The following is a 26813-nucleotide window of genomic DNA, read 5'->3' as shown; positions in this document are numbered from 1 at the left end:
CTCTCTCTCTCTCTCCATGAATCTACATCTTTACCTCCTTCCTCCTTCTTTAATAGACACACACTCACACAAGTGTGAGCACACAAACACAGAAGGATACAAGCAGACACACACACGTACTGTAAGCACACACCAGCTTTCAGCGAGAGCTACATGACACAGAGACCGTAGACAACCCTGCAAAACCCGGCTGTTCAGTTCACACCTTCAGATGAAATCAGCGGCTCTCTGAGCCGTCAAGGTCTCCGGCTACAAAGACCTCCACCCCACCATCTTTCTCTTCTTTCTCTCATCTCCCTCTTGTCCTCCCTCGCTCTTCCCTTTTCTCTCCCTCGTTCCTTCTATACCTCTTTTTATTAGCTGTGGCCATGGGATCAGTGGGACCCCTAATGGGATAATTAGGCGAATAAAACACCACTCTGCCAATACAATGGAAATGTCAAACTCTGAGCCATAATTTGACTTCTGAGTTGGGGAAAGGGCGCCGTGGATTTGCTCAAGCATTTCGCATCATCTCCTGGACCTTTCTCACTTGCCTTTATCTAAATGTCACTCAGGGATCCTGCTGGAGGAGAGGGGGACACAAACTGCTGAAGTGTGTGTGTGTGTGTGTGTGTGTGTGTGTGCGTGCGCGTGCGCGTACGTATGTGTGTGGTCATGACAGTGTGTGTGCGTACATAGATGTGTGTGTGTGTACATGTAGGAGTGTGTGTGTGTGCACGTATGTACATGTTTGTGTGTGTGTGTGTGTGTGCGTGTAAATACGTGCACGCGTGTGTGCGCGTACATGTGTGTGCACGTACACACGTGTGTGTATGTGTGTGTGTGGACGTGCATGCGTGCATACATGTGCGATTGTGCGTGTGGGTGTGTATGTGTATGTGTGTGTTTGTGTGTGATGTGTGATGGGAAATTACATTTTCCCCTGGGGATCAATAAAGTATCTATCTATCTATCTATGAGTCCCTCATAGTGACATATTCTAACTTTTGAAACATGTCATAGATGTTCATCATACTCTGTGTGTGTGAATATAATCTGAACTGCATACACTGCCAGAGTTGAGGTGGTCATTTCAAATGTCATGACACATACAAATAAATGGCGTGAGGCCATGAGCTCCCCCTCACAGCGCTCCAATCAGTGCCAGACTTAGAGCCCCTGCAATGCAAAAGAAGCATGTACTCAACTCCAATGCATTGATAAGGCCACATTATACAATCGGTGGAGCAGTGGGGCAGCCCAGAAGAGAACAGGACTTAATCAAGACCATCAGTCAGCCACGCGTCAAACGCTGGCTGGACACTGCTAAGACAGCCCACGTCTCACCACGTCTCATCGATAGGAATGGACAAAATGGAATCCAATGCACTGACTCTTGGGACTGCCTAAGTGATTCTTCAAACATGTGAGCAATTCTGAATAAATAAATAAATAAATAAATAAATAAATTAATAAATACATTTCTTAGTAACAGCAGAGCACCATCTTGGTTTCACTCGCCAATTTCAACAAAAATAGTTTATTATGGGTGTGATTCAACAGGTCTTGCAAATGCTGTTTTGCACTAACTTGAACAAGATTGTGAGGCCCTTTCACAGAAATCTAGGTCATGCAGTTTTAATGTGGACTGGTGGTGTTTTATTGATTGATATCATGTTACCCGTCTCCAATGTTATAAAAGCACAGTTTCCCTAAACAGCTCACTCCAGCTTTGGTATAATTCATTGTATTGAAATAGAATACCTCTAAAGGCTTGAGTAGCCTACAGCCTTTGATCGAATGGTTTAGTGGTGTTTGTGGTTGATAGATCAATGTTTTTCGCCCTTAACCTGTCTAAGAGTGAATTTCCTGCGGTTCCTTCTAGAATTCTATGCAAATGATCTATAGTTTCAGTCTAATCTCTGAGGGTATAAGGATAAGTATCCTCTTTTGATCCCGTGAGGGAAATTTGGTCTCTGCATTTATCCCAATCCATGAATTAGTGAAACACACACAGCACACAGTGAGGTGAAGCACACACTAATCCTGGCACAGTGAGCTGCCTGCATCAACAGCGGCGCTCGGGGAGCAGTGAGGGGTTGAGTGCCTTGCTCAAGGGCACTTCAGCCGTGCCTACTGGTCGGGGTTCGAACCGGCAACCCTCCGGTTACAGGTCCGAAGTGCTAACCAGTAGGCCACGGCTGCCCCTAATTGTAATTGTCATAGTGCGGAACTCTCGGTTCGCGAACATTCTAATCACATATTTGTGGCCGTACTCCTCAACAGCTTTTGTAAAGCATTAATATCTGATTAGCGCACGTTATGATGGAGACTCAGCACTACCTGCTCCCATCACTGCAGGTATGCTGCTGTCCCCTCAGGGGATGAGGTGATTTAACATGGGTAAATATGCCAGGGTGTGTGTGTGTGTGTGTGTGTGTGTGTGTCTGTGTCTGTGTGTGTAGTTGTGTGAGTGCAAGGGGAAAGAGGATGTGTATGGGCGTGTGTGTGTGTGTGTTCATGCTTGGCTGCCCTTGTCTATTTCTCTATGGGCTGAAGTATGCATGTATAAGTGAATGTATGGACGTTCATGCTTATGTATAAATGTGTGTGTGTGTGTGTGTGTCAGTGTGATTAACATGCTGAATTATTCAGGCCCTTGTTGGAGTTAATAACTCTGTAGTATCAGGGGATCTGGTCCACCAGTTGTTTGCAGTGTGCTTAGCTGATGGAGGTTGTTATCTGACTGGGCAGCACTATATTTGGCCTTTCTGCTTCCCTCTGATTTAAATCACTCATGGTGCACTTTCACACAGCAGAGATCACAGTCTGTACCAGGGACTTCCTCTCAATCCACACACAAATCAAACACGTGTCTTGGGGTTCTTTGTGAGCTGCATTGTGGATGTTTGTGCATACCTCATTACATACCTATGTGTGTGTGTGTGTGTGTGTGTGTGTGTGTGTGTGTGTGTGTTGTTTTTCCCATTTTGGTACCAACCTCATGTTTAGTACATTTCTTACATGTGTTATTTTAATATGAGAGAGTGTTTGTTCACTTGTGTGCGTGTGTTAGTTTAGGGCACGCCTGTGTGTGTGTGTAAGTGTGTGTGTCTGTCTGTGTGTGTGAGTGTGTGAGTGAGCGTCTTTGAGTTGTTCAGCCCTCATTTGCTGCCGGTCGGCGGGTCGGTCTGCAGGTACACGCCCTCATTAGCGAGGGATTAGCGCAAGCCCTTCCTGCATCATGTGGCTTTATCCGCACGCATGACTCCCGCTCCATCAGAACACTTAAGCCTGCTGCGCCGCTGCTTGGCCCCGCTGCCGAGCAACCACACGGATCTCGCCTTAAAGCAGCCACTGCGCCAGGCCCGCCAGGTCCCAAACCGAAGCAGGCATGTGCCACGGCACCTCCGACGCTCCCTAATTACGGCCCCGTTTACATCAAAGACCAGCAGGCAGCAGGGAAGTCAGCCTGTCAGCTTGCGACTGCACAAAGACTCCAATCTGGCTTTGTGAGCAACAAAGAAAGTCCTGGCTCTGTCTCTTTCTAATGTTGTTGTTTTTTTTTGTTGTTTTTTTTTAAAGGTCTGACTTCCTTTTCTTTTTTGGGAGCTGTGAAGAAAGGAGGTGACTCAAAACTCGGAACACTGATGTTCTATGCCTCCCTCTGCACTGCTAGTTGTCGCTAATTCTTATTTAAATGTGTCACTCATTCACAGTCAAACAGACAACTATTTTGCCAACGCTGCCCTCCCATCCCCCAACTCCCCCCACCTGAATGGACGGCAATCTACATGAAAAAGAAGAGTGTTGACCTCAGGTCTCAGCAGTTCATTTCTATTCTTTCATTCAATACCAACAACCCGTCCCCATTTACAAATGTATAGACACTTACCTCCACAGGACACCCTGCAATCCAGAGGGCAGGCATGTGCAGACTGACAGACACTGGCACATACTGCACACACCCAAAACACACACACACACACACACAAACAAACAGAGAGAGAGAGAGTGAGGAAGAGAGAGAGAGAGAGAGAGAGAGAGAGAGAGAGAGAGAGAGAGAGAGAGAGAGAGGGTGATGTAAACTTGTTGCCTCATCTCTTTCATCTTAGCAATGTCAGGATCAACTGAACTGCAATCTCCTACACTGGCACAAAATCACAGCAAGCCAGAAAGAAAGATGGTGCTCTAACTAAAATAAGCTGCTACATGAAACTACAGGATATGTCAACACACCTACGGTGCCATAAGCTTATACACTCTCTGCATTAACTATTCTGTCTTTCACAAAACCTCTCCTATGTACACTTTCTTCAGCTCCTCTAATGTCATCCACGCTTATCCACTACAGTCCACTAATACACAATACACTACACAATCTCTAACAACAACAACAACAACGACAACAACAACAAACACAAAAACAACAACTGCAGTATACCCATATACAACTACAACCCTCACATACTCGTACACGTGCATTATCATATACTACAGAATCTGCAATGCCATAAGTCCATATACAAACTCCACTCTCTGCACAAGTCTATATACAACCTCTACTCTCTGCACAAGTCCACAAGTCTAAACTCCACTCTCAGCAATGCCACAAGTCCATATACAAACTCCACTCTCAGCAATGCCACAAGTCCATATACAAACTTCACTCTCTGCACCGGCCCTCTGTACTGCAGCTTCTGGTTAGAGCTGCTGCCTTCATCTGAGCATCAGGCCAGTCAGTGTGTGGATCTGAAGCACAGAGAGGGACTTATTTGATGGCATACTGACGGAGGGTTAATTGAAATCAGTTGTATAGAAAATTAAGCCAGGCGGAGTTGGCAAAAGACTTGCTGGTCCACTGTCATCCACTCGGCCATAGAATACTGTCAAGCGTGCTACTGAAGTCAGCAAAAAAACGCATGATTGACGTGCTGAATATCCACAGATAATACAATACATGCACTACGGAACTGGCCCTTCACTGCAATTGATTTGCATTCTTGTAAATATTTAATGGCTTGTGTGGTTCATGGAGGTCACTGAAGACACACACACACAGAGACTTCATGGTGTTTTTCCCCTTTCAGCAGCAGCACTTTTCCTGGCCTTTTTTGGCTAATGGAGAAGATGCCCTGAAAATGATGTGATTGAGGAAATGGGGAAGTTAGACAAAGTTTTTTTTTTTTTTTGATTGATTCATTTTGGAAGTCTAACATAATAAAAACACATTAATGTGGTCTCTCTCTCTCTCTCTGTCTGTCTCTCTCTGTATTTGTGGTGTGTGTGTGTGTGTGTAGGCCTATGTGTGTGTCTGTGTGTCTACTACAAAACACAAAACAACATGGTTTTCTGACAGGTTGTAAAATATTTGTTTAGATAGCGTGTCCAGTGTTTGATTCCAAGGCAACGTTAACTGTTCTAAAAACATAAATATACCTCAATGTGATAAAGTATACAGTAGTTACTATTGAGGAAAAATCATTTAGCTTTTCACAATGTAGATAAACAACCCTGCCCTCTCAATCAAATATCAATAATAGCTTGTTCACGCGAGTATTGGCAGAAGGGTAGGAGCTTCGATAATGACACGCTGGACCGACGCACCTAGAAGCTCCCTTTTGCGGTTTATGTTCTTCTTATGACCTGCAGGTGTCGCTGAAAGAACAATGAACACGTCCTGCTGTGCCTCACGCGCGGAGAATGCTGAACTGGAACGTCGGTTTTCACATCGCAAGTCAGCGAACCATGCATATCTGGCAGCATAAAAACACACCATGGCTATTATTTGCCTCAATATAATGACTGTGTTTTTTGATCATGTAGTGATGGAAAGCTCGACATACCAGAGCTGACAGATGAGTTACAGTTCTGCAGAGAATCCGCGCGTCACGCAGATCTCAGTCTATGATGACATTGAATGCTTATGCCTTAGACCTGTAGAGGATTCCACTTGTTTTGTCTAAATTCGAATACGAGGATGTCGACAATAATCCATTTGAATTAATAAACAATAACGTTCACAGCCCAAGCTGAAATATTATCTGTCTTTTTCATGAATAATGTCTCTGAGATGAGAATGTGAAGTATGGTAACATCAGTCTCTTTGGTAGGCTACTATGGCAAGAACATATTTTTTTCTCGGTAAAGCCCAGTCTATACAATAAACCTAAATAAGGATGCCTAGGTCTACATAAATTAATACTGTGTGAAGATAATATAATGTGTAATTGTGTATAACGTTACCTAGAAATTGAGTCTGTTTACTGGTGGGAAGTTTACATAGATGTGCGCCGTATAGCTCCGCCTCCAAAGTGTTTCTGAATGCGTGTCTGTATGAGAGAGAGAGAGAGAGAGAGAGAGAGAGAGAGAGTCGTTTGGGAATCACTTCACTCTCACATATTCTACAAGCCGTGCAGTCGCGCAAGGTGAGCTGTGGAAAGACCATATTCAAGGGAGTCCGCAGTTGATGACTGATATACGCAAGGATTTGTTGGACATATAGCCTTATGAGAAATTCTATTTTTTATTTTTTTCCTACGGCACCCATTGGAGACCATAGTTGACAAGAACAGACTACACGGGGATGCTGTTGGTTTAGGTCATTGGTCGTGACAAATTTCGTTTAGCACGGCAACGGAATGCTGTAAGACCGGAGTCGACAGGTTCGGGGTTCCTCTCGTGAGCAAAGGGAAGAGAGGGAGCACCATAATCAGATGAGCGTCTCTGCGTTTGGCGAAGTTGCTGAGCTCCCGCAACTGACGTGAGCGGCATTTCCTAACGTTACCGACTCCAGCGGACATCTCTCTCGCGTCCGTGGTATTGGGAATAACTGCGGCACCTTGAGCAAGTGGATTTAAAAAAAAAACGTCAAGATTGTATTTTTATATTATTATTATTGAAATCTGGATTGTCAGCCGTGGGGGGTTTGAGGGCTGAAGTGGCTGCGTTTGAAAGCGGACAAGGAGCGCGGCTTCCAGCCCGACTCGACCTTTCGGGGCTGGATTACTGAGGAGTTATCGTCTGTTAAGGTACAAAGTTCACTGAAACATAAAAGTAACCATAGCCTAATGTCTTGCTTAAATTGATCCATATTTTCTACCCAGTTCAGTCATTTAAAAGATTAAACACGGGCGAATAACAGCCAGTGAATAAAATGAAGTGGCAGGCGTATTTCCGACCAGTTTCATCGTTGTCTCTCTTTTCTCGTTTGCTCTTGTGTGTGTGTGTGTGTGTGTGTGTGTGTGTGTGTGTGTGTAAGAGAGAGAGGGGGGGGGGGGGTATATAAGCACCGATGCATAATGTGAAGAAACGTCGATAGCCTATAAAATGGCTCTTTCCGTACAACTTCGCCAGAACAGTAGTTCCATATGGATCAATTGTAGAGCAGGTGCAAAGATTTGCTTGCCGTAGTCACATACTAGCATCTACTGTTGTGTGAAAGGGTTGTCCATCGTTTGTTAACTTTATTTTCACATTAATCGACCTCGATTAGAACAGATATGAGATGTGTTCCCCTATACTACTGCCATCGATACAACTAGGAGAGACAAAAGGGGACCACGTAGACCGTCTACCATATCATAATTACCCACTTATCATAGAAAATCACTCTCTCCGTCCGCATCCTACACTGGGGAGTCCCGGAAAGAGCCCTCTTCTAAGGAGCTCCGTAGATAACATTCACATTGATTTTTCGCACCATGATTCAACCCTACTCCGTGTCTACACCTCGGCTATTTGACGGACTTCCAGTTCAGGCCATCACAGACACAAATGTTGACAAAATAGCCCAACAGACCTCCTCCGAATCAATTCACCTGCACAAAAATGCATATGGTGAGAGATGTAGTCTGTTTAAGGTATTTTCTAGGCTATCTATCTATCTATCTATTTTCCACCACCTGTAGCTTTTTCCGGGTGTGTGGAGACCCAGTTGTGTTTTGGGGTTGCTACTTTTCGTGCGTCGATATGTGATTTTCATACACAATTCAACACACCAGAGCTCAACAATTACAATATAATAATAATTTTATATTTGGCTGATTTGGCTGTATTCGAAGCAGTAGCCAACACAGTCTATTCCCATGTTAGACGACAACATGTCATTGAAGCGGAATGTGGTCTTTCTGGCCGCTCCTGTTCTGTCTCCAGTGTGAGTGCGCACGGGAAGCTGAGTCAAACCTGTTATTCAGGACTGCACCGCGAGGCTGGGAGAAACGCGCAAGAGACCTTCACCCTTTACCGGGATCTGACCACCGCCGTATGCTTGTGTCGTCCTGCACCCGATGGTGAGGCGGATGCAAAATTGATTGGACTTTTTTTTCCAGAGAATTAGAAACGCTTGTTTTCTAAGCTGATCACCATTTGTTTTTATGGCATGGTTTGGCATCGTTTATTCAAAGCGTCAATGATAAAGACTGTAGGGTAATTGTGTATGCTATATTTTCTAAGATATATTGTGACAGATAGTCTATTTGACTGAGAACCCACTGTATAAACACGACAACTGCCCTTTCACATAAACGACAAATTAGCCTACGCTATTTGGGGACATAAGGTAGGAATTCTAACAGCATAAATTATTCTTAACAGGTTTGCTTAGGCTACTTGACCGCTAAATATGTCCATGCAAACACACATGCCCATGTTTCCCAGCCTTGATGGAATATGCACAAACTTAGGCACACACACACAGACACACACACAGAGAGAGAGAGAGAGAGAGAGAGAGAGAGAGAGATGTCGGGAAGATGAAAGGGGAGAAAATTGAGTGAGACACATTGGACATTTTTAACTTGTCGTCTTTACTAGGCGATCTGCCAGACTCTCCTTATTCCCTTACACAATCATTTGCATGCCCGGTTTAGTACAGTTACAATACGATCGATGAAAGCTGACTGTGCAATTAAATAGAGGGTTTCTGTGTAAATGAGCGCAGTGTGTTTAATGGTAGTTCTCAGACGGCGTCAAGTATTCACAGATTAATGACAACATGTAGCCTTTTCCCCCTATTAGTATGGCCAACGTGGTCTCTCTGGAAACTAACCTTCCAAGTTAAATAGAATGCGCTTTTGACTAGTGTGATGGGTGTTACATTATGTCCAAGTAATTGGTTAATTCAGTGAGGTCCAACCGTCGATGAGCCTGCTCCCATTCACCTCTGGGAAGGGCTCGCGAGTCAGCGCGGCGACAGCAGGTCACAGAATAATTGTATCTTGTTCAAGTCCGGGCGACTTCATCGACAAAGACGGAAGAGGTAGGACTGTGGTTCAGTGCTAAAATGACTTAACGTTAATGTTATTCTTGTTAGCGACAAGTTGTCTTTGAAGTTAGCATGAGAGGATGCTCTGTAGAATGTCAACGTACAACCCAAAGTAACCTGGTCTGCATTTTGCCTCGGTGCATTTACAGTCATAGCAAGCAGGGCAATTTGCCTCACCATAAAGGACATTAACCGTTTTCGCGGATAAAATAGCATTAATATGGCCATGTTTGTAGCATTGTGCATCGACAGTGCATTGTAGCCTAACTGATGCCTTGAACAGCAATTAACACGTTCCAATGCTCTGAGCTTGACACGTTTTTAAAAAAATATATTTTGTGTAGGCTAATCATCAGATTTTGAAAATACAACATGCAAGGATGCCATTTACCCCAATCTCAAATAAAGTCCTATATGTTTCTGCTTCAGTATAGCGGCCCACACAGCTTTCTCGGTCCCTGGTTTTACTCTGAACTAATCTCTGATTCTCCGGAACATTTGCTCTCTCTCGTGCTGATTTGTCGAACTGTGACGGCTATCCTCTTTGAGATGGTTACCAGTGGATAGGCCTAAACAGATACCACGCTATCCCATTTCTGCAATAGTTCAATATATAGGCCTAGTATGATGTTCCATCTGTCTCCCGTCACTAATCCGCAGTTGTTTTTATACAAGAATGTGCTGCTCAGTTGACTGTGAAGCGTTGTAAGTAGGTAATCTTCAACCATGCTAAACAGTCCCTCTCCGAGCAACAGTGTGACCACTGCATGTTGTTCATTTTGTCATTATTTTACATGACAATCAAATTATGGAAGCCGTTCTTCAATGGTGTGAGTTCACGAGGTTCCAGCGTCAATATAGACCAATGTTAAGCCGATAGTTCTCAAGGGATTTTTGGTTGATCGAATAGTGTCTCGTTGTCATCTAGTCAGATATGTTATATGCGCACCGTTGATTTGACCTGTGCATTTCTTTAATTGATTAGTTTAATTATTGTTTGTTTTGAAAAAATAAACACGCATATCTATTTGATAAATGATAATGTGATGCTTTGTTTGCTTGTGGATATTATTGTGAATATCCTAACTTAAATCATTGTTGCAAATCCCCTCTCTGCGTAGTAGCCTATCTCAAAATGGTGGCATTATGTCCATAGGGCCTACTCTTCGCTCATGTGCTATTTATTGCAGGACATAAATGTACTGATGTAGCGTTATATGCCTTATTTGATTATATTTATGCAGTACAAGGCAGTGCCTCAGAGACAAGTGTGAGTAATGGCATTAGTTCAAGCACATGGAGGTATTTTTAGTGTGAGCTCCTTGAGTGTGTGCTGTAGTAGGGAGCGTGGAGACAGGCAGGGCCAGTAGCGACTGGCTACAGCCGTTGGGGTGGCACATGCCCCGAGACAGCGGTGGCCTCAGCCCCAGCCCTAGCCCTGGCCCGGCAACAATTCACCCTCTCTGAATGAGAGGGCAGACTAATCTCACCCAACACTGGCTGAATGAAATCATTAAAGTAATCCCCTGTGTCTTGGGTAGGGGGTGTTTTAGGAGGCCCAGGGGTGTGTGTGTGTGTTTGTGTGTGTGTGTGTGGGGGGCACCCATCCAGGAAAAGGTCTTTAATTTTTAATCCGACTACTGAGACGGTCCAGCTAGGGAGTGCCAGGGCCAAGGCAGAACGGGGCAATTGTGGAGGACAATGACGCTGGTTGTGGTTTAAGGCGTGAGGCAGCGGCCGTTTGTCTGGTGTGTAGTCAGGGATGAGCATGTAGACCTGCTCCCTGGTCCCTCCGTCTACTGGTATGCTGCCTACACTGAACTAATTTACACCTTACGCACGACTCACTCTCATACAGATAGACAGACAGACAGACAGACAGAGGTTTGGGTGGAGAGATAGATAGATAGATAGATAGATAGATACAGAGAGGGGTAGCTGGGTGGTTAGAGAGACTCAGACTTGTATTTTACTCAGTGTATTGTTGGGCCTTTTGGGCTTATCTCTGGTGTAGTGTGATTTGAAATACGTCGGTGTTTTGCAACACGGTTGTGCACTGAGGCTGGTGTGGTTTATGGGCAGCCCTTCTCATCATCGAGACGCACTCCCAGTGGAGCCTCTGCTAATGCACAGGGTGTGTCACAGGCTTCAGAGCCAGGCAGAGTGTGTGTGCCTGATGACTGATGTGTGTGTGTCTGTTATCACTGTTTTTCATTTGACTAGTCTCTCTCTCTCTCTCTCTCTTTCCTTCTCTCTGCTCCTCAATTGCAGGTTATAGTCTCATGAGATCATACGTTGTCTGATAAGTATCATAAATGCGGCACAGTGGACAGGAAATTGCGGCAATAACCCACATTCTCATATTTGAATAGGAGAGGTGTTTATCCTCGAGGCTTCGAGCACGGAGCCTACGGATCAGCCGTTACTCACGGCACTAAAATGTTCACTGACGCACTTTGGTCAGGGGAGCGAGTTATACATTAACCCAGGCTAGATGATATCGGCCAGGGCGCTCAGAGCCAATCCTTCTCTCTGGATTGGATGAGTGGACGATCTCTCTCTCTCTCTCTCCTTTTTCTCTCGCCCTCCTTCTCTTTGTCTCTTGCTTGAAATGTCACACGTTGTATTTAATTCTTTAATTATGCTGAACCCATTCCCTCTGACCAAGCTCCGCCGCACAATCACTGGCGAATGCATGATGACCTGTGCGTTACTTTGTCACGCCGTCACCATGGTGAAGTCGGCTAGCGACATTTCTTTTTTTCAGTTGGCTGGTGATGCAACTGTGCTTTTTTTCAAATATACCACTCCACTTTGCCCTTTGCAATCATCCTGCTTTTTTGTCTCTGAGCTGCAACAGCAAGGGGCTGGGAAGCCAGGCTTCTGTAATATGGAATCTTGTCTGATTCTATTACTGAAGGGTTTAGTGGCCTTGTTTAAATTCCTTTCCTGTTGGAATAGAACTGTATTCGAGGCCTCTGACTTGCGATGGGTATTTCATAGGGGAAGTTAGAGGCGTCGTTGGGAGTTAGTAAGATGATTGGCTTGCCACAGGTTCCAGTCAGAAAGATGCAAAATACCGTCATACACAGATTGTGCCTCGAATCAGTAGGGGGGCTTGAGAATGATAATTAGCCTGTTAAGTCAGTTAACCTCCCTCAGAGCATAAAGGCCTTCCCCAGCCTGACACACAGACACACAGACAGGAAAGATGGAGAGAGAGAGGCCCAAACAATGATAGAACAGGACGGAACAAAAAGGAAGCAAAACAAATGAGATTTTGTAGATTTTAGGGTTGGACTGGGTGGAGACCAAATGCAAACCACAGGTGTCTGTCTGTCTGTCTCTCTTCTTGCTCGCTCTTACTCACTCACTCCCGTGTGAGTTAACTTAGTTAAGTCTACAGTTAGAGTTCAGTGTGTGTGTGTGTGTGCATGTGCATGTGCATGTGTGTGTGTGTGTTTTTCCAACTTACCAGCATCATTTTTACACAAGTGGTGTTTAGTCAAAGGCCTTTTTCCCCATTTCTGATGATAGAAACCTTTTTATTTATTTGGTGAGGTTCTCTTATTTGCCTTTACTTGTTTGCATTTTTAGATGTCCTTGATCCATGTGATGGCTCAATAGAGGTATTTGAACAGTCAAAGCCTCTGACTCTCCCGCTCACTCTTTTTCACTCCTTTGGGAATAAAGCCAGCTCACAACACAGCCCATAAAGAGACAAGGAAACTGTACCTGTAGTGGTGAGCATAAATGACAGACTCGTAAATACTGTTCTCTTCATCCCTATCTCTCTCTCTCTATATATATCTCTCTCTTTCTCTCTCTCTCTCTCTCTCTCTACCATACCTGTTTGCAGTACTAATCTTCAGACTCACAGTTCATCTGTCAGCTGGAGGAGGCAGGCATCTCATCCCCGTCGATTTAAAGTCAAATCCACTGGGCTATAAAACCCACCAGCCAGCCAATGACTGTAGATCACCTAACACCACTTAAAAAGGAGAGAAAGAGAGATCTGAGAGAGAGAGAGAGAGAGAGAGAGAATGAATAAGAATGCACCCCTGATGGTCTATTGTTGTGTAGCCTCCTACCTGTGCAAGTATGTCAGCGGGAGGTGTGTGTGTGTGTGTGTGTGTGTGTGTGTGTGTGTGTGTGTGTGTGTGTGTGTGTGTGTGTGTGTGTGTTAATGCGGATCTGAAAGCAGGGCTGTGCCAGGTGCCAGATGCCCGTCTCGCTCCCTTAAGCCTCCAGTGTCTTGTAAATGTTGGCATCGTTAAGGACGTGCCACTCTGGGGCACTGGAACGTGTCATTTCCATCACAATGGGCCACGCTCCTGCCAAAGCTGCAAGCTTGACCACCCGGATATCACACACTTAAAAAAGATAGACACACACACATCACACACACATACACAAAGAGAGAGAGTCTCCTATGCACTCTTGGCAAACTTGTCCTTTACTCTTGGCCTTTGATTGTACATATGCGTTTGCACACACACACACACACACACACACACACACACACACACGCTTCTTGCATCTTTCCTCATATACTCACTCACTCCTACATCGACACTTATATTTATTTTTTAGGGCTCACCCCCAAAGTTCTCATGCATTTGTAGATGGTGTGGTGACACACACACACACACACATGTACACACACACTTTTTGCAGCTTGCTGAGAACATTTCCTCGCTAGCGGAGTGTGGGAAAGGATGTGCTGAGTGCTACAGGCCCCCTCCGGAGTGGACAAGGCTGCTTTTCCCAGCCCAGTGTGAGGCCTCCAAAGAGAGAGAGCAGAGACCTCTGGGACAGAAAGGTCGTCAGTGGAGAGGTCTCTCCCATCCTTGACATACAGTGCCGAAGTCCAACTACTAGGCCCTAAGCCACACGGGTCAATCTTTTAACCCTGCACACTGTATGTTTGGTTAACCCAAAGGCTTTTCACCTCTCTGGAAACAAACATCTCTCTCTCTCTCTCTCTCTCTCTGTCTCTCTGTCTCTCTCAATTCCATTCAATATAAAGAGCTGTATTGGTATGACTTTTTGTCAAAGCATTTGTAATTACAGAGGTAGTGCCACCTATAAAAAAAACACAGAATAGAATATCCTACAGTGTGTTGTGCGATGGCATATACGAGAGTCGCTCTCTTTCTTTCTCCCTCCATATTTATATTTGCGCGTCTTTGCTATTGCTATGGCCTGTTAAATGAAAATAGAGAAGCGCGTTGCCCTGCCAGGTCACTCTCTGAGACGTCTGATGGTGACCTGCTTTTTACCACCCGCCGTAGAGAATCTCGCTTCCCCGCTCCCTCACTGCCCCCCAGGACCGTGTGAAATGCCAACGATGCCGTCTGACCCCTGGAAGCCATGGAAACCATGTTATTTGAGTGCCGAGGCATTCGCACGTCTCCCTCAAACCTCATGTTTTTCTTCCTGGTTTTCTTCTTCCTCCGTATTTTTTGTAACACGGCGCTTTTAATTAGCCCTCTCTTACAGAAGTGTGTCATTGGCGGCTGTCTCGACAGATCCCGAATTAGAGCACAGGAGTAATGAGAAGTGAGAATTCTCACCTCTCTCTCTCTCTCTCTCTCTCTCCCTCTCTCTACCCCTCTCTCTCCCTCTCTCTCTCCCTCTCTCTCTCTCTTTTCCTCCCTGTCGTCGTCAGGCTGGCGTTGGTGTTGGGAGATCACATCTCCACCTCCATCCATCTTTCTCTCATTAGCGCTCCGTTCTGCTCCACACACTCTTCCACGTGGGCGTTCCATTGTTTGCCATGTTTGCTCACATTTTATGAGCTAGTGCCGTACTGTGTGTGTGTGTGTGTGTGTGTGCTTGTGTGTGTGTGTGTGTGTGTGTGAACACCTATGGCACGTATGACGTGTACCTGAATTTGTCTTTATTTTGTCATACTAAGCCTACAAATACCTACGTCTCACAGTAAGCCAGAGGTGTGACCGCGTCCTGCGTTATTAGCAGTATGTTGTTGTTTTTTTGGGTTCTCTATAGTGTGTGCAGTCTCCATGTGTGACGTGATTTGTCCCGCTCTGGATCCTCTCCGTGCGGGTGTGGAGTGATTTCCGGTTTGCTTTATCTGTTGTCGCATCCACATGCGTTGACAGCACTCTACGTGATGGCTCTTTTCACTGAGAGACCTGTCCAGACAAGACAGTAATTGCCACTACTGCGTGTGTGTGTGTGTGGGTGTCTGGTGTCTGTGTGTGTGTGTGTGTGTGTGTTTCTTGTTTGTTTGTTTGGTTAGTCTTCACTCATGACATGCACTTCAGTGTCCCAGCATGTAGAGCACGGCTGACTCTAGGATGCATCTGGGCCAGTTCTGGCTCTGTTGCGGGCCGGGTGCGCTGCTCTGTTAGCTGCAGTAGTCTGGGTTCAGTGTGGGGTCGAGTATCTGGAACCTTCTCCGCTGGATGCGGCATCATTAAAGAGAGGCGCGTTAGGCAACCAGCGTCTTACAGAACAGAGTAGCTCCCACTCAGAGCTGTGGAATACATCAAAGTTGAAACCACAACCTTATTGGATAAAATAGGCTTGGAGATTATTTATATTATTATTATTTTTTTTATTATTATTTTTAATCAAAGTGGACACACTTGCTGAGATGGGAAATGTTGCAGTGGCAGTCAAGATAACAACCCCCCGTCCACAGCACACACACATACACACACACACACACTCACACACACAAACTCTATTCCACCCGTGCGTGCATCTGTGCGGGTGATGTTGCGATGAATAAGAGCCTGTTTGAATAGTGATGAGCTGGTGTATCCTACCACAGAATAAGAATAGAGGAGTTTTTTCATAGCCTTCCATCTTAGGGATACAATGTGTGTGGTGTGTGTGTGTGTGTGTGTGTGTAGAGCAGAGCAGAAGCCGGTCTCATCCTGTTCTTATTTATCATCCTGTTTTACCAACCACCACCACCTTTCTTTCTCTCTCCCCCTCACCCCCCTCTCTTTCACACACACACACACACACACACACACACACACACACACACACACACACTCTCTCTCTCTCTCTCTCTCTCTCTCTATTACCGCCCATCTCTACCTCTCTCTCTCCCGTGTTTTGTTTACCTGGTGAGATGTGCTTATGTACTTGCTGCTCTGCCACTATTACTACTGTGGGTGTAGTTAAGGCACTAGCACTGGGTTGGAGCCTCTCTAGGAGTCCTGCAGGAGTGATTGTACAATGTACGGGTTTTAAACGTCAAACATTTCTCTCTCTTTCTCTCTCTCTCTCTGTCTCTCTCCCTCTCTCTCTCCCTCTCTCTCCCTCTCTCTCTCTCCCTCTCTCTCTCTCCCTCTCTCTCTCCCTCTCTCTCTCCCTCTCTCTCTCTCTGTCTCTCTCCCTCTCTCTCTCTCTGCATGCTGATGATGTTATTCTGCTGGGATGTGGGGAGGCGTTCCTAGTGAGGAGGGGGGGGGTATGTGGGGTGTTATTAGAGTGGAGAGGATGCTGCTGCTGAAGAGGAAGTGTGGGTGGTCATCTGTGCTCTCTGAGAGGTGGAGATAAGACAGGAAGAAAGACGGAGTGAGGGAGGACAACTGAGCTTTCACAAATTAGAGACGTGACAGAGGAGACCAGTAGATTAACCCATGTGACCCATCTGCCTGTGTGTGTGTGTGTGTGTGTGTGTGTGTGTGTGTGTGTGTGTGTGTGTGTGTCTGTCTGTCTGTGTGTACTTGTATGGCAGTTGTCACTGGCTGATGGCAAACGGTGGTCTCCAATGGAATTTACAGTTGTGGGTGAAAGCAGATGGTATTAATAGGGAAATATGGATCAAAGCGGGCACTAAAAAAATAAAAGTTGTAATTAATTAACTTGAGGAGATTAGGCATCAAACGCAGGAGTGGGTTACCTAATGTGTACTGTGCAAATTAAAGCTGTGATCACGCGGTCACGCTCAACATTTCATCTACCGTGATAGCAATATTTTTTTCAACATGTAACTTACAACATGTAAAACCTGTTGATCACGTTAGCGCTAGCTAGACACTTGACAACAAATCTCCCCTCCCCGCTGTCTGATCTATTTATAATTATAATTTCTACAGACATCATGGAGATCTTAATCTCTGATTTTGAGCCTCCAGTTAAAGGCTGTGCCTTACTGGAAAACATTAATATGGAATACCTCAGTAATTCTACAGAAGCCTTTATAATTTTTACTGACATCATGAAGATCCCAATCTCTGATTTCAAGCCTCTCAGAGCCTCTGGTTAAAGGCCGAAGCCTGCTGGGAAATCTTTAGATGGAATACCTCTGTAATTCTAAAGAAGCCTTTAGGCAAGCATGCCCACATTACAATAAGCAATAACAAAATATACTGTAGCTTTCACTACCATGAAGTTAAGATCAGGATCTTGCATTCGGTATTGTAATTGTACACCAAACGAAGGCAGGTTGCCAGATAGGATCTGAGCCAGTGAACTGTTGGCTGTATCTGTTTTGATGTTGTCTTTCATGATGGCCTTAGATTGGTCTTCTATTGACAGCTGATGATCCGAATGGTGCTTTTAGTTCACTATAGTGTAACCTGGCAGTTGAGTTTTAAAGACAGGGCTTAGTGTGAACTGAGTGAAATGTAGGGCTGAGCATCAGCAATTGTTTCTGACACATTTAGAGCCTCACGGGAGAGGAGTTTACAGTAAAAGAGAAAAGATCAGTCATAAATCCTCAAGTATCACCACCCTCGCAAAATTCCCCTTCAGCCCCGCGTTAAAAGGCTTCCCGGCACGGCCAGGGGACGTTAGCGAGTCGTGTCGGCTGCCAAGAGAACACATGTCTCATCTTGTTTGTTTGTTTGTTTGTCTTGTGTGTTTGTCTCCAGCAGCAGACTGATGATGTCTCAGCGCAGCGGTGTCATGTCGCAGCGACGGGGCGCCACGTTGGTGTGGATCACGCTGCTGCTTCTGGTCTCGCTCTGTTCCGCCGTCACGGGCATCCAGTACCAGTTGAACGAGGAGATGCCGCCCAACACGTTGGTAGGCAGCCTGGCGTCGGACCAGGGCCTGCCGGACACGGGTCACCTCTACAAGCTGGAGGTCGGCACCCCTTACCTGCGCGTGGACGGCAAGACCGGGGACATCTACACCACCGAGGTCCCCATCGACAGGGAGACCCTGAAGGACTGCCGCTATCTGTTTGAAGGTGACCCCTGCTACCTGGAGTTCGAGGTATCCATCACCGACCTCATCAAAGGCCAGAGCCCACGCCTGATTGAGGGCCGCATCGAGATTATGGACCTGAACGACAACACGCCTCAGTTCTCCTCGCCAATCCTCTCCCTGTCCATCCCAGAGAACACGCACGTGGGCACGCTCTTCCCCATCCCCACCGCCACCGACAAGGACTCAGGCTCCAACAGCATTGCTGACTACTCGCTGACTGCGCCACCAGACGCCGCCAGCCTCTTCAGCCTGCAAGTGGCGCAGGATACGGATGAGAAGCTGCCGCAGCTCATCGTACTGGGCAACCTGGACCGCGAGGCGCGCGATTCCTACGACCTCAGCATCAAGGTGTCGGACGGAGGGCAGCCGGCCCGCTACAGCAGCGCCCTGCTGCGCGTCACCGTCACCGACGTCAACGACAACCCACCCCGCTTTGAGAGGTCGCCCTACGAGGCCGAGCTGCTGGAGAACAGCCCCACAGGTCACTCTGTCCTGCAGGTAAGCATAGGAGAGATTAAAGGTGAAATTATGGTCTCTGAAGTAGGCCAGAGTATCAGTAATGGCGGCCATGGTGAAGCTAAAAAAAAAAACAACTTTTGGAAGTCTTTGGATAGAAGCATCTGCTACATACTTCTGCACATAAGGAGAAAACAGTCACTTAACTTTTACTTTACTTTATAACAGCCAGTTTATTTATACACAATCAAATCTATCATGCTTAAGTTCTCATCCATTTTAAATTTTACATATCTAATTGCATATTTTATATCTACACCATGTTGCAATGATTTCATTATTTTTCATGAGTGAGTGTACATTTCTTAAAGTATAAATTTAGTGTGGAATTAATGATAGTTAAAATTGTATGTCTGTATGCAACAGCTAGAACATTTCAATAAGAGTGATAGGTTCATTCTAGTACAGGAGAGACTTTGAAAAGAAAAAGAAAATGTTTTTCAGTATCGACATCAGCTAATAAGGCAAAATGAGTATGAAAATATCGGCCTATGGGATATTGGCAGAAATCCAATACCGTGCATCCCTAATAAAATGTTGGATTATTGCCAACAAGCTTGGCTTCTAAGTTATGCAGGTGAAATCATCATGCAAATATCTATTCCAGCTAAACAGGATGACAGATTATGGTTGCAGTCGATGAACAGGACTTGTTTGAGGTTTGGTCACGCTATCGTGAAAAAGACAATCAGACAGCCATATCACTTTAAACCAGGAACTGCAACAGTAGTCTGTCAAAACATCTATATATCCAGACTGTCGTGACAAGCTAATGAAAGCCGCAGTCTGGTATCCTGTGTTATCAGAAGTTAGAAGTGAATAAGGCATGTTCTATGAAAAGGAATGGCCGCTCGGGCTCCTGAAACGGCGTATTGTTCAGGCGTGCTCTCTGTTCAGGTATTCTCGGCACAATGAGAGGCTCGGTGGGCCGACGGATAAAAAAAGGGGTTTGGTAAAGGGTAGCGGGCGAGAAAGAGAAGGAGAGAGAGACAGAGGGGCCGTCTGAATGCAGCTGCAGAGAGGCACTCAAAAGCCCGCTCGCTAGCGCACAGACACCCTTGCAGAACGAGGAGGCGGCCTCCTCCTGTTCTGTGCCTGGGTCATATCCATAATGGCGCCGTAAAAGTTTACAAAGCAGGCTAGCTAACCTGCATTTCGGATTGCATTGTGGGAGAGGATGTCTGAATTACATATTGAGTGTCCACACAAGCACTGGGCAGGGTTAAGATTAGGTTTTGCATGCAGCTGGATGTTCGCCAGGAGCCAACAGAGACAAGTGTCCAGGCATAAAATTGTTTTAAAGACTGTTCATCTCCCAGTCAACAATTAATCCATGCCTCCATGTTATTTTCAAAGAGTGTGTCAAGCATTTCTATTTATTTATTTTCCTCCCCCCATCCCATCCCTTTGCCTCCTCTTTCTAATAAGCTTTCAGAGGGAGCAGATGCAAGCAAATAGTGAATTATGAAAATTGCCTCATTTCACGAGTTTAGAGGACTAGAAGTGGCAATCAAGTATTTCAGGCCCCTTTACTGGAAAGCTCTTCAAACGCACATTTAGTGAAATGAATTTACCAGTTTGTTTTGCGCATGAAATGGGAATGAGTCACATAGAAAAATAATAACATAAGCCCCGTACATAATCTTATGATTGACTGAGATTAAAGCCGAGCTCTGTAATGCAAAGGGGGTTACGTATTTCCCTCGTGGTAGTTTGTGTGGAGTGAGCAGTGGTGTGCAGAGCCACAGGAAATGCAACATGACTAACGAGGAATGTTGCTCGCACTTGTAAGAAGCCAAGAGTCTTGTAATGGTCTTTACTGACTTTAAGGTTGTGGACATTGAAGGTTATTTAAAGGATTTAGTTTGTCTCCACAGGGGAAAATGTAACCAACAGCAACATTATCTCAGCCTCCCAACCATATTTTCGTTTATGAAGTGATTATTTGCTTTCTGTAGAAGTGGTGAAAAAAAAGAAAGAAAGAAAGAAAGAAATAAAGAAAGAGGGGAAGGACAGCCATTTCTCTGGGAGGCTCATGTCGTTTATTAATTACCCCAGTGCAGTCTGGGGATGAGCTTTCCCGCTAGATGAGTCTTATTTTGGGCAGGGATTACTATGTGTGGGCCAGTGCCATCCATTGCCTGCGCCGCACTGTCACTTGTTTCAATCCCCCTCTAATGGCCTTGCTTGAACAAGTGTTTTATAATAATGTGAGGAACTGATTAACGTTCAGCCTCATTTCTCGCATGGATGTCAATGGAGTGTGCGACAATCACTATTATTGTGTTTAGACTGGCCCTAGCTTAATAGCAGACAGCAGCAGTAACAGCAGCCCTGTGCCAGAATGCTGTTATCTTATTATATATTTACAGCCATTTCTGGAGGGTTTGTGACTATGCTGAAAAATAAAAATTGTGTTTAGGTGTGGTCTGTGTTATGTCATTAACTAAGATGTATCTTGTGTGTCTTGCAGGTGAAAGCCAATGACTCTGACATGGGTCCAAATGGAGAGGTGACATACAGCCTGCACCAGGCCTCAGCTATGGTGCAGAGGCTTCTCAACATCGACAGGACGACGGGCATCATTTACGTCAAGGGCCTAGTGGACCGAGAGGAGGTGGGTGCTCTCAAGTTCTATGTGGTGGCGAAAGACCAAGGCCCTCCGGTCAAGAGCTCCAAGGTCCAGGTGACCATCACCATCAAGGATCAGAACGACAACGCGCCCACCATCATTATCCGCGGGATCGGACTGGTGACCCACGAGGATGGCGTGGCCAACATTTCAGAGGACACGCCCGTCGGTACCCCTGTGGCGCTGGTGGAGGTGTCGGACCGAGATGAGGGGGAGAACGCCATTGTAACCTGCGTGGTGGCCGGAGATGTGCCTTTTCAGCTGACCCGAGCCAGTGAGTCGGCCAACGAGAAGAAGAGAAAGTACTTCCTTCAGACAACGACGCTGCTCGACTACGAGCGCATCAAGGACTACAGGATCGAGATAGTGGGTGTTGACTCAGGCAACCCAGCTCTGTCAAGCACAAACTCACTGAAAGTCCAAGTCACAGACACTAATGACAATGCTCCCATCTTCTCCCCATCCTTATTTGAGGTGGAATTCGCTGAAGAGAACCAACCTGGTGATAAAGTTCTGGATGTAGTTGCATCTGATGCAGACAGTGGCACCAATGCTGAACTCACGTACAGCATAATCATGGAGTCGTCCATTAAGGGGCTCTTTGAGATCAACGCCAACACTGGCGAGATCCGGGTTCTGAACCAGCTCGATCGCGAGCACAAAGAACAGTACGAGTTCCATGTGGCCGCTGCAGACAAAGGTGTCCCAAGTCAACGGGGGACAGCCACCGTTGTGGTCCGAGTGCTGGACCGCAACGACAACGACCCCAAATTCATGCTGAGCGGATACAGCTTCTCCGTCCTTGAAAACATGCCCCCACTCAGTCCTGTCGGCATGGTGACCGTTATGGATGCAGACAAGGGCGATAATGCTAAAGTGAGTCTGTCGGTGGAGCCGGACAATGGGAAGTTTGTCATCCAGAATGGAACGGGAACAATCTTGTCCAGCATCTCCTTCGACCGGGAGAAGGAGAGCACCTATACCTTCCGGTTGAAGGCGGTCGATGGAGGTGACCCGCCTCGCTCCTCCTATGTGGGCGTCACCATTAATGTCCTGGACGAGAATGACAACGCCCCTTACGTCACCAAACCCGCCAACTCCACGTACAAGTTCCTCCTTCCGCTCACGAGCCCTGAGACTCACGTGGAGAGGGTGGAGGCCGAGGACATGGACACTGGGCCCAATGCAGAGCTCGAGTACAGTATCATTGGTGGCAATCCGCACGGCCTCTTCCGCATCTCCCAAAGTGAGGGTGAGATCACGCTGACCAAGGAGTTCACCCGCAAACACAACGGCCTTCACCGGCTGGTGGTGCGCGTCAAGGACAAGGGCAAGCCTCCGCGCCACACCACCGCCCTGGTACACATCTTCGTGAACGAGACCCTCGGGAATGTCACCCTTGTGGAGTCCCTTGTGGGCCACAGCCTGTACACGCCACTGGAGACCGACATCGCTGGCGACCCCCACGAGTATCTGCGCCTCCAGCAAAGCAACATCGTGTACGGCAGCCTGGCTGGCTTGGCTGGGGTCATCCTAGTCATCGTGGTCGTGGTGGTGATCAGGCATCGGCTCCAGAAGGAGACCAAGAGCGGCTACCAGGCGGGCAAGAAAGAGAGCAAAGACCTCTACGCTCCAAAGCAGGGCCCCAAGAGCAGCAAGAGCAAGAAGGGCAAGAAGAACAAGGCGCCTAAGCCCGCCAAGCCCTTAGAGGAGGACGAGGAGGCCAGCCTTCAGAAAGGCCTCAAGTTCAACCTGATGAACGACAGTGTCAACGACAGCCCCAGGATCCACCTGCCCCTTAACTACCCCCCGGGCAGTCCGGACCTGGGCAGGCACTACCGCTCCAACTCCCCTCTACCCTCCATCCAGCTTCAGCCGCAGTCCCCGTCAGCCTCCAAGAAGCACCAGGCCGTTCAGGACCTCCCCGCCACCAACACCTTTGTGGGAACGGGAGACAACAGCTCGACAGGGTCGGACCAGTATTCGGATTACAGGATTACGGCCAACCCACCGAAATACAGCAACAAACAGGTAGGCGACTACTACATAAAAGCCCGCCCCGTACAACAGGGAATATAATCTGGGCGGCCTTATGTTCATTTAGGAATCGGACTGAATGTATATGAAAACAAAAAGAGCTATATATAAATCACAAGAAGCCAAAGTTGCACTGATTCACAGCTGAGTGAGCATGTCACACTTTAGCGCCCAGTAGGACGAAGTTTATCGTGACGGATTATGGTTTGTGTTTTTTTTTTTTTTTTTCATTTTACTGTTCATTTTCATAGTTTTGTGTTTCACCTTATGATAAGGATACACTTTACACTTTGACGTAATTTATGTTCAAATAACTATCTGGGATTAAGTGAAGGATCTGACACAATATTTTGTTTCAGTTTGTTTTGTTCCATTTTGTGTTCTGAAGAGATCATTCAAATGTTTAAATCAGCGTACACTGACATGCTCAAAGGAGAATCGTTCGATTCATGTTTGTTCTTTCATGTTATTAATACATGCCTTACTCTGGAGAATGGAGCATTTTAAGGCATGCAGGCAATTTGGCAAAGGGCATTTCCCCTGGTTTGTCTTCTGTCGAGTCTAGCAACCCTCTGTTGGGTTTGGATTGGGAAGGGGCAGCACTGAGGAGAAAGAAAAGCACACGTGTGGTTTGAGGCTCTTAGGTGTTTTTGTGTGTTCGAGCCGGACCATAACACACACACACACACACACACACACACACGCACCCCGTCAGGCCTTTGAAAAACGACTTTAATTACTTCGCTCTCGTCTTAGCGGAGCTTAAGTAAATTGTTTGCACAGATTAATGGCAGGTAATATGCCCCTGCCTCTACCCCCTCTACTGCATAGACTGTGAGTGCCTTGCTTTATTTAATGTGCATACGAGGGCTCGTTAAACGTATGCCCATAACGAGCTTCCCATGTCAGTGCGTTATGGGCCAGTTATAAGTTATGGATTCCGGTAAGGTGTGATTTATGTCTTGTCACATACCACTGTGAAAGGAGAAGAAATACGAAAGAAGGAAACTGTTGTTATTATATGACCTCATGTTGACAATCGTGTTGAGAGGTGAATGGGTGATGTACATATTGTTTGTGAATATAATTTTATGTTTGTGTATGTTTGTTGTCATTGTTGTTTTCCCATTGTGTTCTTGTTGCTGGCAGCGTGCTATTTTCTTCTTTTTTTTACACTGGTTACTTTACACTGGTTACTCAGAAGGTTGCATCAGTAACTAGATATTTCACAATGAAGGATTATTACTCTCTGCTCTGGCATACATGACTATATAGAATATCCACAGACGTAGTCACACACACACACACACACACACACACACACACACACACACACACACACAGGCATCCCATACCATTCATACAGAAATCATGTGACCTCTGACCTCTGCTTACAAGGTCAACTGAACTGCGTTTAAAGCTGCAGCAATATCCCGCCTCATTCTGGCTTCAACACTCTATGTGTATTTGTTTTGCTTTCCATTTTGTGGTATTGCTAATTTGAAAATCTGTTGTATTATGAACAAAGTTTTGTACAAAGTTTTCCTTTTTTTTCTAATTCCAAAAGGACATTTATTTCAATAAAAAACAAACTGAAAATACAGTAAAAATCATCTTTTTGTGCGTTCATGGCATCTGCATTGTCACGGTGGATTGAGTGGTGGGGGACTTGAGACTCTAAGGTACAGTATTCCATCTTCATTTGTTCATTTACACTGTCTAGAACATTTGCTGCTTCACAAAACAGCGCTAAGTCAAGCATGGGTTTGGTTTGGGGGATTGACTAACACTCACAACACACTGCTGCTAAGAAATCTCACCAGCTTGCTACTCACTTCACCCCCCAAGAAAGGCTTGGATAAGAATTAGCATGGAGGCTACTCCCAGACGTCTGTAAGCACATAATAATCGTCCTATAAAACTGGGGTTGTGTGCACAGCCAACATTGAAGTCTTCTTTTCATTAGTCTAGTTTATTCTCTTGTCCCTCCAAGAGCAACAATAGCAGGCTGTCAACAGCACATAGCCTTAATCGCCCCCTCTCCTTCCAAACCCTGTTTGATAAATTCTTTGCTTCATCTGTGGAATCTCGTGCAGAAACGGAAAGAGGCCCTCGAAACAAAAGTCAACAAGGCATTATGCCATGTCTTTGTGCCTGGCGAGTGTATTAGCGTTCAGTGTGTTCATTCATGTCGAACGAGGCTGAAATCACAGCCACATTCCAAAAGGAATTACCAAGAGTTTCTTCCCCAGCAGGTCCTAGCAGCCCACTCAGTCAAGCACAGCGGGTGGCTTTTAAAGGACTGGAGGGTGGTGTTTGGAAAAACACAGTAAGCAGGTGCTGACACTTAAGGGGCTCAGGCCTTCCCTCTACTCTCCCATCCTCCTGCACACCAGAGGTGAGGAGATGAGGGTTCACTGAGTGGATTACAAAGGTGTAGTTTTGTCCGTATACAGCCCTTCAACCCCCTCGCTTCTCCCTTCCGACTATTGAAATTCTTTCGGCGTCTGCCGCGCCGCTCCAGAGGCGTCCATTCTGCCCTCAACTTGTGCAGTTGTCATGGAAACGGAGTGACCGGCCGCTGCTGACTCATAGCCCATGCAGGGGAGAAGAGAGAGTGTGTGTGTGTGTGTGTGTGTGTGTGTGTGTGTGTGTGGGGGTGTGAGTCGGTAGGGGGTATGGGGTAAGCGTGGATGGTGTGAAACGTGGGGAGGTGGGCTGTGTGTATGAGTGTGTGTGTGTGTCGGTGTGTGTGTCTGTGTCTTTGTGTGTGTGTGTGTATGCATGCGTGTATATGCTTGCGTGTTTGTGTGTGTGTGTGAGTGTGTGTGTGTGCAGAGGGTAAACGTGGATGGTGTGAATCATGGGAGTGGTGGGCTGTGTGTGAGTGTGTGTGGTGTGGGGGGGGGGTGGGCTGTGTGTGTGAGTGTGTGTGGTGGGGGTTGGGTGTTTCGTAAGAGGGTCCTAAAAGAGAGGCTTCCAGGGCATAGCAGAAGTGTGAGGCTTAGCGCCAGGTCAGGCAGACGGACGTACCATTTGGCCCGGCTAGCCGTGACATCCTTTCATGTCTCCATCTCCACACGCCCCTCCTCTCCTCCCTCCCCACCTAGTCAGTGCTCTATGTTAATGGCTTGCCACAGCCAGAGCCGGCCTGTCTGTCTGTCTATTCATGTATTCAAG

The 26813-nt window shown here is 46.3% G+C and overlaps 1 protein-coding gene across 6 annotated transcripts in view; it reads left to right on the top strand.

Moving 5' to 3' along the window:
• The first annotated feature begins 6363 nt into the window (after positions 1-6363).
• Positions 6364-26813, top strand: part of LOC125306935 (protocadherin-1-like) — a 210247-nt gene continuing 189797 nt past the window's right edge. The window contains exons 1-3 of one of the 6 annotated variants that reach the window (XM_048262581.1): positions 6364-7013; positions 18112-18946; positions 21438-23627. In XM_048262581.1, coding sequence (XP_048118538.1) covers positions 18119-18946; positions 21438-23627 — 3018 coding nt within the window. In that variant the 5' untranslated portion in view covers positions 6364-7013; positions 18112-18118. Of the gene's footprint in view, positions 7014-8134; positions 8274-8743; positions 9242-18108; positions 18947-21437; positions 23628-26813 lie in introns of those variants that run through there. The other 5 variants (XM_048262582.1, XM_048262580.1, XM_048262579.1 and 2 more) reach the window with 5 other exon arrangements.

Source organism: Alosa alosa, chromosome 14, assembly GCF_017589495.1.
Source record: "Alosa alosa isolate M-15738 ecotype Scorff River chromosome 14, AALO_Geno_1.1, whole genome shotgun sequence".
In the NCBI taxonomy this organism is placed as follows: domain Eukaryota; kingdom Metazoa; phylum Chordata; class Actinopteri; order Clupeiformes; family Clupeidae; genus Alosa; species Alosa alosa.
Note: the sequence above shows the minus strand (reverse complement) of the source record. Positions and strands in the feature narration are given on the sequence as shown.